The sequence below is a fragment of the Acomys minous genome, assembly GCF_964271855.1.
Source record: "Acomys minous genome assembly, chromosome: 6".
Taxonomy (NCBI): Eukaryota; Metazoa; Chordata; class Mammalia; order Rodentia; family Muridae; genus Acomys; species Acomys minous.
Window position 1 is genome coordinate 94,296,495 of NC_140487.1, and position 14,275 is coordinate 94,310,769.

Here is a 14,275-nt window from a genome sequence, read left to right on the forward strand (position 1 = left end):
TCCCCTTTATTCTGTGCTCTGTAGAGCCATCCCTAGTGAGTTTTTCCATAACTACAGATATTGTCACGCCATTTCTTTTGCTTGTTTGTTTTTCAGACAGGGTCTCACTCTGTAGTCCTGTCTGTCCTGGAACTCACTATGCAGACCAGGCTGCTGGTCTTGAACCCAAGAGTTCTGCCTGCCTCGGCCTCCCGAGCGCTGGGATTAAAGGCGTGGTCTTTGGTCTCCTCTTACTATTAGGAAGAAGTCCACATTTCTTTGGCCTACACATGAACTGGCTTTTGCCTACATTTTTACATGATCTCCCTCAAGAGAATGTCTTCTCCCATTACAGCTGTATTTAAGTACACGTAGTTTATGACTTCATACTGTCTTTGAACAAAAAATACACTCAGCATTTCCCTCATGCTGTGCCAGGCTGTCTCCCATTCACTCCTCCAGTGTGAGTTTTTAAGCCTACTATGGCCTCTCCTTCCAAGTGGAAGTGTGTGTGTAAAGAACTGGGGACGTAGTTTTTGGTCTGGGTTCAATCTCCAGCATAACAGGAAAGTAGATTCATATTCATTCATATTTTTTCTCTCTCCCCCCCACCCCTCTCTCTCTCTCTCTTAGTCAAAAGCCTCCAAGAGGACAGGGGCTGTATCAGTTTTGTTTTTCACTAAATATTAGCATTTGCCACACATTCTGCTATCAGGTTCTTGGTAAAAACTGGTTATTGGCTTAGCTCTGTTCTGCTCTGTTTTGAAATAAGATCTCACTATATTGCTCCAGCCAGAACTCGTGAACAAAGGGGCCCTCCTTCCAGAGCCTCACAGCTGCTGGGATTAGAGGCATGTGTCACTGCATCTGGCTAAATGTTTGTTTAATAAGTGAAATTGTTGGGGTTGGAGAGACGATCAGTGGTTAAGAGCGCTGGCTGCACTTCCAGAAGACCCAGGTTCAATTCCCAGAACACACATGGTAGCTCCCAACCATCGATAACTGTAGTCCCGTATAACTGGAGTTATTCATACAGACCCCTTCTGATATGCAGACAAAACACCCATCTACATAAATAAGTCTTTTTTAAAAAAAACAAATGATACTGTCTCATGAAATAGTCCATGGTGCTAAGCATGATGCTCCCAGTACTTGGGAGGCCAAGGAAGGAAGATCCAGAGTTCAGGGCTAACCTTGTCTACATCATGGAATTGAAGCTAGCCTTGTCAACATAGGAAGATAGCTTGTTACACACACACACACACTTTCTCTGGGGTCTCTTGCCATTTCATGCTTTCTTCAGATGACTGTAATTAGTCTTACAAGCCACACTGATTCTGTTGTATCTTACCTAAATGTTGACTGACTCTCTTCTCTTTCCTTTGCAGTGACCTAGCCCTGGCCTAGCACATCATTCTGTAGAACTGCACTAGATATTTTTCTAAGTGCCTGATTTCTTCCACAGCTGCTATGACCATGTGGATCCAGAGTGTTCTCTGCTTTTATTCAGACCTCCTGGAATCCCAGGAGAACCTATCATTCCGCACTTCCATCCAGCTGACTAAGGCCAGCCCTCCTCTTGGGCAGGCTCCTAAATCTGCTTTTCATCTAATTGAGACACCGAAGATGACAATTGGCCCCGCTGCCTCTGCTCTGCTGCTAGACCACTGTTGTTACTCTTTCCTCAGTCCTTAGCCCCAAAGTACCCAGAACCCCAGTCCTTCGCTTAACCTAATTTATCTCAGTTCTGTCTCTGCTGAGCTACAGATTCGGCTCCAAAACATTCCACAAACGTGTCCAAAATTACCCTAACAGTTACCAGTGCTATGCTAATAAATTACTCATCCAAAACCAGGTGTGGTGGCTCATGCCTATAATCCCAGCACTCTACAGAGGTAGGCAGATCTTCGTGATTTCAAAGCCAGCCTGGTCTACAAAGTGAGTCCATGACAGCCAAGGTTACACAGAAACCCTGTCTCGGGGGAAAAAAATCATCTAAAGCTGGGCATGATGGCGCACGCCTTTAATCCCAACACTCAGCAGGCAGAGGCAGGAAGATGTCTGTGAGTTCAAGGCCAGCCTGGTCTATAAAGCAAGTCCATGACAGCCAGGGATGTTTGATACACAGAGAAACCCTGTCTTGAAAAACAAAACAAAGCAAGATAACACAGGCTGTCCTTAAATTCACTATGTAATTCACTATGGATCTTGGTCCTTCTGCTTCCACCTCCTGAGTGCTGGGGATCACATATGTGCCACCATTATACATGCTCAGCTAAGAGGGGAACCATATCCGGGGAGCTGGGAGCCAAGGAACACCACAGAGTCACACCGCACAACAGGTCTCACACAGGGCATTTATTGGGAGGGCAAAATACAGGAAGATGGCTGCCTCTGCTGGGACCAGCAAGAAGCAGCAGTGCACTCAGCAGAGGGCAGGCTTTGTATGAGGTTTTGGGGGAGCAGAGCTTTCCAGGGATTAGAGGGATTATGTGGCCTGATCTTGGGTGGGCTCTTCCTTCCATCCTTCCTTTTCCTGTAGGGCAGGGCATGGCCACCCTCCCACCTCCAGCGGCTTACATTACCATACCTAGCTAAAAATATAGTTTTAGTTTCTAAAAAATATTTTTAGTTTTAAAAATAATATACGTATGTTAATACAGATTTGAGCTTGACAGAGGAGCAAAGCAAAGTTAATAAATACTACTTTCCTAGTAGAGGAAATGTTCTGATTTTTCCCTCCTGTGTTTTGAAGATATAGACCAGAAACAAACTCATTTCCACCCACCCCCCCATACCCTTAGAATGTATCATAGAATGCCTCTATGATCAACTATTTGGGAATTTTTTCTCTGCATACCAACCTACCAATCCACAGCAGACTCCAACATGTCCTCTGATACAGTTAACTGCCTGGAGACGGTTTAAGACTACATGTTGAAGGCTCTGTCTCCGGAACTATTCCCTACTTCTGCCAGCCTGTCTTCTCATGATGTTCACAGAATCAGGGAAGCCTTTTACTTAGGTTTGCACATTCTTTACTCTATTTTGTCTTCTGAGACAAGGTCTCCCTGTGTAGCCTTGCCTGTCCTGGACCAACCTGGCCTCGAACTCAAAGAGATCCACCTGCCTCTGTCTCCCTGAGTGCTAGGAGTACAGGCGTGTGCTACCACGCCTGGGCGCAGGTTCTTTATATTACAGAAGGTACAACTGGCAAACACAGAGGGCAAAGCATATGATACAAGAGGCCATGGCTCCATCCTTTCTCCAAGTATAGTGCTCTTGGGTTTGGTTTAGTTTTGCTTATTGGAACTGTCATTATTACATAGATATGATTGATTATATCATTGGCTGTTGGTGGGCAATTTAACCTTCAGGACTCTTCTCTCTCCTCATTAGAGGTTGACACTTGGGACTAAATGTCTTAACTCTCTACCTCGGGTGGGCAGAGCCATTCCTAAGATGTCTAGCTTGTCACAACTGTCGTCAGCAACATTAGCACACAGAAAGACACCGCTTTGAAAATTCCAAGGACTTCAAAAGTTGCGTGCCTGGAGATACGGCTCAGCAGTTAAGAATACTTGTTGCTCAAGAGAAAACCTGGGTTTGACTTCCACACTCCCATTGTGGAACCTGTTGTAACAACCTGTTGTAACCCTAGTTCCAGAGGATTTGACATCCTCTTCTATCTTCCTCAGGCACTGCACATACATGTAATGCACATACATACATACATACATACATACATACATACATACATAAGGCAAAATACCCATACATATAAGTTGAAAATCTTCTAAAAATAACTATATGCCATAAAATATAGGACAGAGGCTAAATGTATACTTAACAGTAGCACATGTATATTCATTCCTTTTTTGTTTGTTTGGGTTTGTTTTGTTTTGAGTCAGGGTTTTTCTGTGTAACCCTGGCTGTCCTGGAACTTGCTCTGTAGGCCAGGCTGGCCTTAAACTCAGATCCATCCACCTTGGCCTCCCAAGTGCTGGGACTAAGGGCATGTGTCACCACCGCCCAACAGAATATAGGTATTTCGTTCTAGGCTTCTCAGTAGTCATAGGTCTTAGAAAGCTACAACTGTGACGTCTGTGAATGTAAAATAGATGCATCTTACATTTCCAAGGTCCCACACAGTTGCAAAGCACTGGCTTTATGTATCTATATGCTCACAATGTGCCACCGTTGCCATCCTCACAGGCGCCCCTGACCCCACAGCGGGGGCCAGCATCGACGATGAGAACTGTTGGCACTTGGATGAAGACCAGGTGAAAGAACAAGTGAAGCTCTTCCTCTCTCAGGGAGGTTACTATGGCTCTGGAAAGCAGCTCAATTCAATGTTTGCCAAGGTAAATAAAAAGGCCTCCTTTATCTTCCCTCCTTTCCTTCCTTCCTTCCTTCCTTCCTTCCTTCCAGATGTTAAGGAAATTGGGCTACTACACTTCTGCCTTCTGGTGTGCCTAGCTTACTTCACATAGCTACACTGAGTGCTTACAACCTAGCAGGAGGTAAGGATAAGCAGAGCCTCATAATGAGGCGAATCCATGGAGCCCAGCTGCCTCCCTGTGGTAGTCTGTTCTTTCTGCTTCACTCTCTGAATGAGCCAAGGAACTGTCTTCTCTTTGCTGTGAACCAAAAGCTGCCTGATGACGCTTCAGAGACTAGCGTTTCAACAGTGTTCCAGAAGAGACTGTTTTGAAACTGGCGGTGTCCATGGTGGGCAAGCTGGATTAGTTTTTGTTGTTTGTTTGTTTTCTCTCTTTCTTTTCATTAACAACTTTCCTGATTTTATATATATATATATAATTTATCCAGCTAACCAGTACAATTTTGGCTGGAGATACAGGTCTGAGGCAGAACACCTGCCTAGCGCGTGCAAGACTCAAGTGTACAGTCCAGTGAGTTTTACAGGGAGGGTGTTGGTATATTCACAGAGGCATAGTATAGTTGTCACCACAGTTAACATTCTCATCACCTTGGAAAGAAACTTCATGCCCTTACCTACCCGTCATAAGTAAGCTGCTTCAAAAAAGCACTGCAGCCTGCATTTGCTACGTCGTGGGCTCTTCTTTCTTCCACCTTTCTCCACCAGTTTTTCTTCCACCCTTTCAACCTCCTAACTAGATGAGAGAGGGGAGGAGGGAAGGAGGGGAAGGGAGAGAGAGAGAGAGGGAGGGAGGGAGGACAGAAAAGAAAAGAAAGAGATCCCTGAATAAAGTCAAAGGTCAGAAAGGGGTGATGTCATCATTAGACGCCTCCCTGCTGATTAGGGGTGTTGAGTTCCTGGGGGAGCTTGATCCTCACTGTCAGGATAATCTCATTTCTTCTTGTTTCGTGCTAGTACACAGCTACTTAACAAACCAAACCAACAACAACTAACTAAAACTACAACTACCCACTAACAACCCACCGTGCCTCTCAGGGCCCTATCATTTATGTACCCTCTGAAAAGTCCCCAGAATTCCGAATGTCACACCATTGCAGGAACTATCTGCAGCTGGCAAAACCACACTTCTGCTAGAACACGAGGCAAACCATAGCCAGCTGCTGGGAAGCAGCCTCACATCCCTGCAGCTGGGATTAAAACAAAAACATAGTTGACACTGTTTCTGTGTTTCTTGTTTGTTTTAGTTTGGTTTGGGTTTTTGTTTTTTGTTTTTTGTTTTTGTTTGTTTATTTGTTTGTTTTGAGACAGGGTTTCTCTGTGTAGCCTTGGCTATCCTAGACTCACTTTGTAGACCTGGCTGGCCTCCTGAGTGCTGAGATTAAAGGTATGCACCACCACGACTGACCTATTACTGTATTTTTTAAAAGAAATTAAAATTTTAAAGTTCTCACTACAGCAAACCAAGATGTTTGTCTTTCTACAACACCAAATTTATTAAGAAAACAATAAATTCAGAGGTGATGTCAGTTTTGTTGGTCTTGATTTACCAACTACTACTGATTTCACATTATAGTCACAGGGTTTTTTACAATGTATTTTGGGGGAAGGATATAATGGCATGACATGAGTATAGTTCCCAGAGCATAACTGTGTGGACTCTGTTCTCTGTTTCCCCCTTTCCCTGGGTCCCAAGGATTAAACTCAGTCCTCAGGCTTGAGAATAGAGCATCTTTATCTGCTGAGCTGTGTGACTGGTCCCATAGTTTCTTTAATTTCAACCTTAATTAACTAATATTAGTCCTAAGATCACACATTATATATCATCCTAGTTTTATACATACACACACACACTATCATCTATCCATCGTTTATCTATTTATATATGTATGTGTAGAGAACAGACATGTAGAAAGAGTCACTCAAGGGGGTTAGATAAAATATTAATGTGAGGGGGTGGGAAGACAGTTCAGTTTGTAAACTGCACCTCCAGCGCAGGTAAAATGGGACGTGGAAAGATCCTTGGAGTTCGTTGGTTCGTGGGTTCAGGCCACTGAGAGAGGAAACAAAGGATGAAGCGTCCCTGAGGAACGACACTCACGGTCATCCTCTCACTTCCACGCAAGCCTACATACGTGTGCATGTAAGGTACACACATATGAAGATACTGACATGAGAGCCCAGCCACAGAACTGCTCTGAGATGGAGAGCCAGATGGGAGAGCAGCAGGGTAAGCAGGCTTCAAGCAGAGGGGTCATGCTGAGCGCAAGCCCAGTCGCCTACTGATCGCCGTGTGGTGTGCTGGGTTGGCAGGTGACCCTGTACCCCGTTATTAGGTGTCCCTCCTTTTATATGACCCAGGTAAGGAGACTGCATCATCTATTGGTAACTGGTGTGTTCAGTAAGTTCATGGCCTGCTTTTCTTTCTTTCTTTCTTTCTTTCTTTCTTTCTTTTTTTCTTTTTGACACGGTTTCGATGCAGTCAATCCATGTGTTCCTAATTTGATAAGCTCATGGGTGGTAATATTCTGCACGAATGAGTTGTTGTATCAGCATGTGCCCCTGGTTTGTGCTGGGCAGATGGTCGCTGTTTACTTGCACAAATAAGAAATGGAGCTCTTCTGCATCAGCATTAGCGCTCAACACGGACCAAACTGCTGTTGTATAAAATGGAGTTAGTCTGGGCGAGGCACTGCCTAACGGTACTGTTGATTCAGCACAGAGTAACTAGAGCATATAACAGCCTCACATCCACACTAACACTCTCTCTCATCTCCCATGTCCACCTACCCACCGCAGCTCTCAGAAACCGCTAGTCCACTTTCTGCCTCTTTAACTTCCCCTCTTCTGGACCTTCAAACAATAGGGGTGTGTGTGTGTGTGTGTGTGTGTGTGTGTGTGTGTGTGTGTGTGTGTGTGTGTGTGCGTGCTGTGACTGACTTCTTTCACATCTTAGTCTGATATTTTAAAAGTTTATCGTCTGTTTTGTTTATCCTTTGTCTGAGGGTAGACACTTGGATTGCATTTGGCTACTCTTAAGTAAATGCTGCTATTAATATTCTTATACAAGTCCGACGCAGATGATTTTCCAAGGTTGCTGCCTCAGTTTATAGTCCCACCAGCAGCATATGGGTTCTGGCTTCTTTACGTCTAGGCCAATACTGTAGTTGGCCTTTTATCCCAGCCAACCTAGTGTGTTTGAAGAGGCATCTTATTGTATATAAGGGGCTTTCTTGATGTCTGTAGGAATTTCACGTACAGAGTTGAGAGGCTTTCTTTCTTATCTAAATACGCTGCACAAGCACATCGTGTTCTCTACCACTCTCCATCCTTTGCCTTCTTCTCTATGCCGTGCAGTTACCGACCACTTGCCCCTCCTTATGTCTCAGGTTCGGGAGATGCTTCGGATGAGGGATTCCAATGGAGCCAGGATGCTGACACTTATAACTGAGCAATTTATGGCTGATCCACGCCTCACACTCTGGAGGCAGCAAGGAACAAGCATGACAGACAAGTGCAGGCAGCTCTGGGATGAGCTAGGTAAGTCCCTCCCTATCCCTCACACGCGCTGTATCCTATCAGCTTGCTCTCCAACACCTGTGTTAGTGAACCTGCGCTGTCAGTGTTTGCGTGGCTCCTGCTAATTCTGGCTGGGGAAACATTTTAGGTTCTACATAAAACTTCCTAATCTCAACTTCTATAGTAGTGTGCTTTCCTGTTAGGGATTCTGACATGTTACCTACATCGAAGCCATTGCTGAAAGAAAACCTCTTCACTTGGCTTCAGTTGCATAGCTCCCTCTCTTTTATTTAAAAAAAAAAAGGTATTAATCAAGCCACAGATGAAGCACACAATTAGTTAAACAAGAAATATCAGCTGGGCGGTGGTGGCGCACACTTTTAATCCCAACACTTGGGAGGCAGAGGCAGGAGGATCGATGTGAGTTTGAGGCCAGCCTGGTCTACAAAGTGAGTCCAGGACAGTCAAGGCTACACAGAGAAACCCTGTCTTGAAAAAAAAAAACAAAAAAAGGAAAAGAAAAAAGAAATATCACACTCTCTCTGATCTTCCACTATTACTATAAGGATAAGTCTATTTTGTAAAAACAATTCAGGAACTGGCTTTTTCTTTTTCCCCATGAGGCTATACAATGACCCAGTTCCTAACCTAGTCCTTAGCCTCGGGATCTGGGGATTTAGCTTAGCTGGTAGACTGCTTCCCTACCATGTACAAGGCCCAGGGTTCAATCCCCAGCACTGCATAAAGCCAGGTCAACTGGCACACAAAGGAGTAACAGGAATTCAAGACCAACGTCGGGTACTTAGTGAGTTCCGGGCCACTTGGCCTATATTAAACCTGTCTTTAAAAAAACAAAACCAGCCGGGCAGTGGTGGCGCACACCTTTAATCCCAGCACTCGGGAGGCAGAGGCAGGCGGATCACTGTGAGTTTGAGGCCAGCCTGGTCTACAAAGCGAGTCCAGGGCAGCCAAGGCTACACAGAGAGACCCTGTCTCAAAAAAAAAAAAAAAAACAATCTTAGCCTCACTTTTGCCGCATTCTGTGAGTCTCCTCTCTGTATCATGCCCAGCCAGACCACTCAGGTGTGAGGGTCCCAAGTGCTTAATCTTTGACCTTCTACTCTACTATTGTTTTTCTTTTTCTGGGCTTTATGGGAAGCCAGGCATGATGGCAAACTTTTAATCCTAGCATTCAAGAGGCAGAAGCAAGCTGATCTCTAGAGTTTAAAGCCAGCGTGGTCTACAAAGAGAGTTCGAGGCCAGCTATAACTATAACCTGAGCTCTTGTCCCAAAAAGTAAGAAAACAAATTAATATAAACAAATATAATTTTAAATTTAAAAAATTAAGAATTGGGGCTGGAGAGATGGCTTGGTGGTTAAGAACACTGACTGCACTTCCAGAGGACCGGGTTTCAATTCCCAGCACCCACACGGCAGCTCACAACTGTCGCACAGACATACATGCAGACAAAACACCAATGCAGATAAAATAAAAATAAATAAATAAGTACATTTTTTAAAATTAAGAATTGAACCAATATAAGCCAGGCATGGTGGTGCACGCCTTTAATCCCAGCACTCGGGAGGCAGAGGCAGGAGGATCGCTGTGAGTTCGAGGCCAGCCTGGTCTACAAAGTGAGTCCAGGACAGCCAAGGCTACACAGAGAAACCCTGTCTCAAAAAAAAAAAAAAAAAAAGAATTGAAACAATATAAACAATTTTCATCTTCAATTAGTGTCTGAAATTAAGGCTAGGTGGCCTTTAAGACATTTCTATTTGCAAAAAAACTCCTGTTACACTTTAATAGGTTGTGAAATCTGGGGCTGGAGACATAGGCTCAGTGGTTAAGAACTTGTATTGTTCTTACAGAGGACTTGAGTTCATTTCCATGTCAGGCAGCTCACAACTACTTGTAAGCATCCAGGGGATGCCTCTTACCTCAGGCACAAGCACATGTAGAGACATTACACACATGTACATGTAAATAAATAATAATAATGTATTTTTTAGAAAAGGCTATGAAATCCCCATTCACGATTAAGTTAAGAAACATTAATTACATTACTGGGCACGGTGGTTGTGATTCCAGCATTTGGGAGACTAGGTCAGGGGGAGGGGGAATTCAAGGCCAACTAGCCTGAATTTAGCAAAGCCTAAGTAAATCTAAATGGGGGGGAAATGACTTCATTTCTGCTTATTGCCAACTGGAGACCGAGAAGGTGTCTTACACAGCCACACAGCCCGTCTTGAGAAGAACCTAATTTCCTTGAAAAAGAGAGTGAAGTGGCCAGAGAAACAGCTCCTATCTCTTCCTTGATCTCCCTTTTTGTTTTACGTCGTTAATTGTGCCATGTTTAGTGAAAAATTACAAAGAGAAACTTTAAATAAACTAAACACTTTTTTGGGGGTTGGTAGTCATGGCTCTCAGGAGGCCTCTCCCGGTCAGTTCTAATCTTTATAAGTTCTGATGGTGTCCACAGATTTCCATTTCCTCCGGAAACATAAGCAAACCCATGTTCCCAAGACAAAACATAAGCAAACCCGTGTTCCCAAGACAAAACTTTCACAGGCTTCCATTCTGATGCTAACACATCCTCATAGTTTATAGGCGGATTTAACTCCCCAGTCTTCTTCTGTAACCCAATGTCTCTCTCTCTCTTGGCTGCTGTTGTTTCTTTTTCATTAACACTCAGGAAATTTAAAGTTAACAAAGCACCATTTACATTTGGGAGGCAGAGGCAGGTGGATCGCTGTGAGTTCAAGGCCAGCCTGGTCTACAAAGCGAGTCCAGGACAGCCAGGGCTACACAGAGAGACCCTGCCACTGCCTCCCTGAGTGCTGGGATTACAAGAATATGCCACTGCACCCAGCTTCACAAGTGTTTTTTTAAGGTACAACTAGATCTTTCTCCAACTTTTTGTCCTGTAGGAATGTGTGGTATACATATAGTGTGCTTTATATTGTAATATACAAAGAATTGTTTCATCTTCCTGGAGACAATCAGGGACATTGTCAGACTTAATTTGTACAGGTATCCCATAATAGCTATTTCTTCCAGTAAATGTGTTACTACAGAATCAGCCTTTTCAGAACTCAAAGCAGCTGCCAATTAAAACTTTGAATATGTATCAATGATATGATGTACAAACATTGGTTTTCCAAAATCTGCAATGTGAACCACATCCATCTGCCAGATTTCATTTCTTTGGGTATCTCTGGGGTTACTTCTAGTGGATAATGGAGTTTTAATTATACAGTGAATAAGTAGGACATTTTCTTATAATTTCCTTGGCTTGTTGCCAAGTGATAGAATTTTTTCTCCTTAAACCTTTACTGTTAACGCATTTTTGTGAAATTTGGAGGCTTCTAACACATTTCCTATTAATGACTGATCAATTTCTTCAATTCCTTGTGCTAGTGGACCTGGCAAGCCTGAATAAGACCAAGTATGGGTGAGGTATAATGGATAGTCTCCATTTCCAATTGTTTGTTGCAGTTGTATAAGTAACAAGGTTAATTCTGAACTATCAGGAATAAATTCAGCAGTTTCTCAATGCTAAGCAACTCTTTCTACATAATAAGAGTCAATAACCATATTAAGAGATTGAATTACTTTGTTTATTTTGTCTGATTTATAGTCTGCCATTCCCAATTTATTTGTATCCGTATAGAATGTAAATGCTTCAGGAATCAGCATTCCTTTACAATACATGGAAGAATCCAATTTAGGTTTTTTTATATATACATAAATTGAAGATGCCTGTTTTTAGGATATTTATTGATAATTTCTCCCAAATAGTTGCTACAACCTCTTTGCCAATTTTCATTGATTCCATAATGACATAATCTCAGCATTAGTAAAAAGCAAATCTGTTTCCTTGTAAGTCATTAATTTTTTACTTTGTTTATGTACTAAGAAAATTCCTTTTATAATACTATCTTCCTTTTCCATAATGAGCTCAGTAGGAGAATGAGTTGAAGGTAAAATAACCAAAATAAAAGTAAATTTGGGATCTATTCGATCCATATGTATTTCACAGTCTCTGTTCTACCAAATTTAAATCTCTCTGCTTCATCTGTTAACCATCTTGGGCTGTTTAAGTCTGAATCTCCTTGTAATGTTTGAAACAAATTATTCAACTCTTGAGTAGTTAACCCAGTGGTAGATCATAGCCAATTAATGTCTCTCAATTTTTGAAAATTGTTAAGAGTTCACAATTTATTTCTTCTAATCTGTACCTTTTGTGTTTGAATTTTATTTTGATTTTTTTTTTTATAACCCAGATAGTTAATAGTCTTCTCTCCACAGTTTTTCAGGAGTAATCTGTAACCTCTAGCATGGCAGAATCCTTTGTTTCCTTAAATATTTTCTCTAAAAAGTATCTGTATCAGAATCAGTCAACAAGATATCATCCATGTAATGATAGATAATGGATTAAGGATATCGCCTATGAATTATTTCTCACAGTTGTTGCACAAAATATTGCATAAAGTTAACATTCTTTGCAGAAGAACTTTCCACTGATTTTTTAATTGGTCCACCGTTATTATAAGTAGGTACTGTGAAAGCAAACCTTTCCCTATCCTGCTCATGCAAAGAGATTAAAAAAAAAAAGCAGTCCTTTAAATAAATAACTGTCATATGCCATAGCTTAAGTAATAAAGAAGGTAAAGGAATTCCAGGCAGTAATGGACACATTGACTGAATTACTCTATTTATCACTCTTAAATCTGCTAACATTCTTCATTTTCCTGATTTTTTTTTTTAATATAACAAATGCAGGAGAATTCCATGGGTTGGTAGACTCTTCTACATATTGAACCTCTAGCTGCTCTTGTACCGGCTGCTCAAGTGTCTGTAATTTTCCCTTAGTTAAGGGCCATTGATCTAACCTTACAGGCTTACCAGTCAACCATTTTAAGGTAGGGTCATTGATATTTCAGCAGTGCTCTCTGCCCCCCCCCCCACCATAAATTTAGAAACTCAATCCTTGTGATGTCCTGTGTTTGGACAACTGGAACAGCTTAGGATTGTAGAGGAATGTTAATTCAGAACATGGCTTTTCTGGCAAGAAATCACATCCAAATGTCTAGGTCTGTGTGGTGGGGCTGGAATACAAACATGCCTTTAATCCAGGAGACAGAGGCAAACAGATCTGAGTTCAAGGCTAGCCAGGTATAGAGAAAGTATCAGGTAAAGAAAAGTGTATGTCCAGGCGTGGTAGTACATGCCTTTAATCCCAAAGAAAGGTACTGTTAGTTTGTAAATGGAAGCACCCATGTTTGAAAGTGATGTCTAATTGAGTGGCAGAAAAGGGGACAAATCAGAGAAGATTTGACAGAATAGGATATGCCCAACTCTCATGAGAAGAGAGGAAAGGGCAGCTACTTAAGAGGCAGTTTTACAGAGGAAGGAAGCAGTTTTTACCAGGACAGTAATAGAGAGATGGGTTGCAAAGAGAGAACTCGGGTAAAAACTGGAATGAGCCAGAAAATGAGAAGCCAGAAGATTAGAGCTGAGCTAGTCTGAGGCCAAGCAGAGCAATTCCAGGCCGAGAGAAGCCAGATTAAGTAAATCAGCCGGGAGAAGAGTTTGAGCCAGAACAGCTGAGTTGAACCAGCCAGCCCAGAGCTCAGAAAGAACAAGAAAGGGTGAGCTTATTAAGCAGTGAGTCTCAGAAGCTGAAAACATTCCAGGTCTAGGATAGATTGTATAAAGGCTAGAAGTTTCCAGGACTAGGCCTAGGTGACAGTAAGCCTCCAAGACAACAATTAAGCCAGGAGAATAAAAGTTAACCTTTATAGTAGTTTTTGATGACATATATCAATTCCTTCTTCAGGAGCATCTAACATTTTACCACTAATTTCATCATGAGCTGTCTCTACGATTGCAGAAATATTAATCTGAGTATCCCACTGTTGAAAAAGATCCCTTCCCTGGGGCTGGAGAGATGGCTCAGTGGTTGAGAGCACTGACTGCTCTTCCAAAGGATCCGGGTTCAATTCCCAGCACCCACAAGGCAGCTCACAACTGTCTATAACTCCAAGATCTGACACCCTCATTCAGACATACATGCAGGCAAGGCACCAATGCACATAAAATAAAAATGAATAAATTTTAAAGAGAAAAGAAAAAGATCCCTTCCCCATAAATTTATGGATATGTCAGCCACATAGGGCTTTAACTTTCTTTTTTGACCTTCCAGTCCCACATATTTAACCCGTAACACACTTGTTTTATCTGAGATAACTTCCCAGTTCCTAAAAACTGGGTATGAAACTTTTGAAGTGGCCCTTCTGAATTCTAAGATTTTTAGGAAATGAGTCACATCAGTTGCTGAATCCACCAAACCTTCTATTTTAACAACATTCATTTG

At 42.3% G+C, this 14,275-nt stretch overlaps 1 protein-coding gene across 1 annotated transcript in view; it reads left to right on the forward strand.

The window, feature by feature from the left end:
• ZSWIM5 (zinc finger SWIM-type containing 5) overlaps positions 1 to 14,275 on the forward strand; it is a 111,619-nt gene that overhangs the window by 72,230 nt on the left and 25,114 nt on the right. Inside the window, exons 3-4 of the mRNA XM_084786543.1 lie at positions 4,195 to 4,343; positions 7,768 to 7,918. Coding sequence (XP_084642669.1) covers positions 4,195 to 4,343; positions 7,768 to 7,918 — 300 coding nt within the window. The remainder of the gene's footprint in view (positions 1 to 4,194; positions 4,344 to 7,767; positions 7,919 to 14,275) is intronic.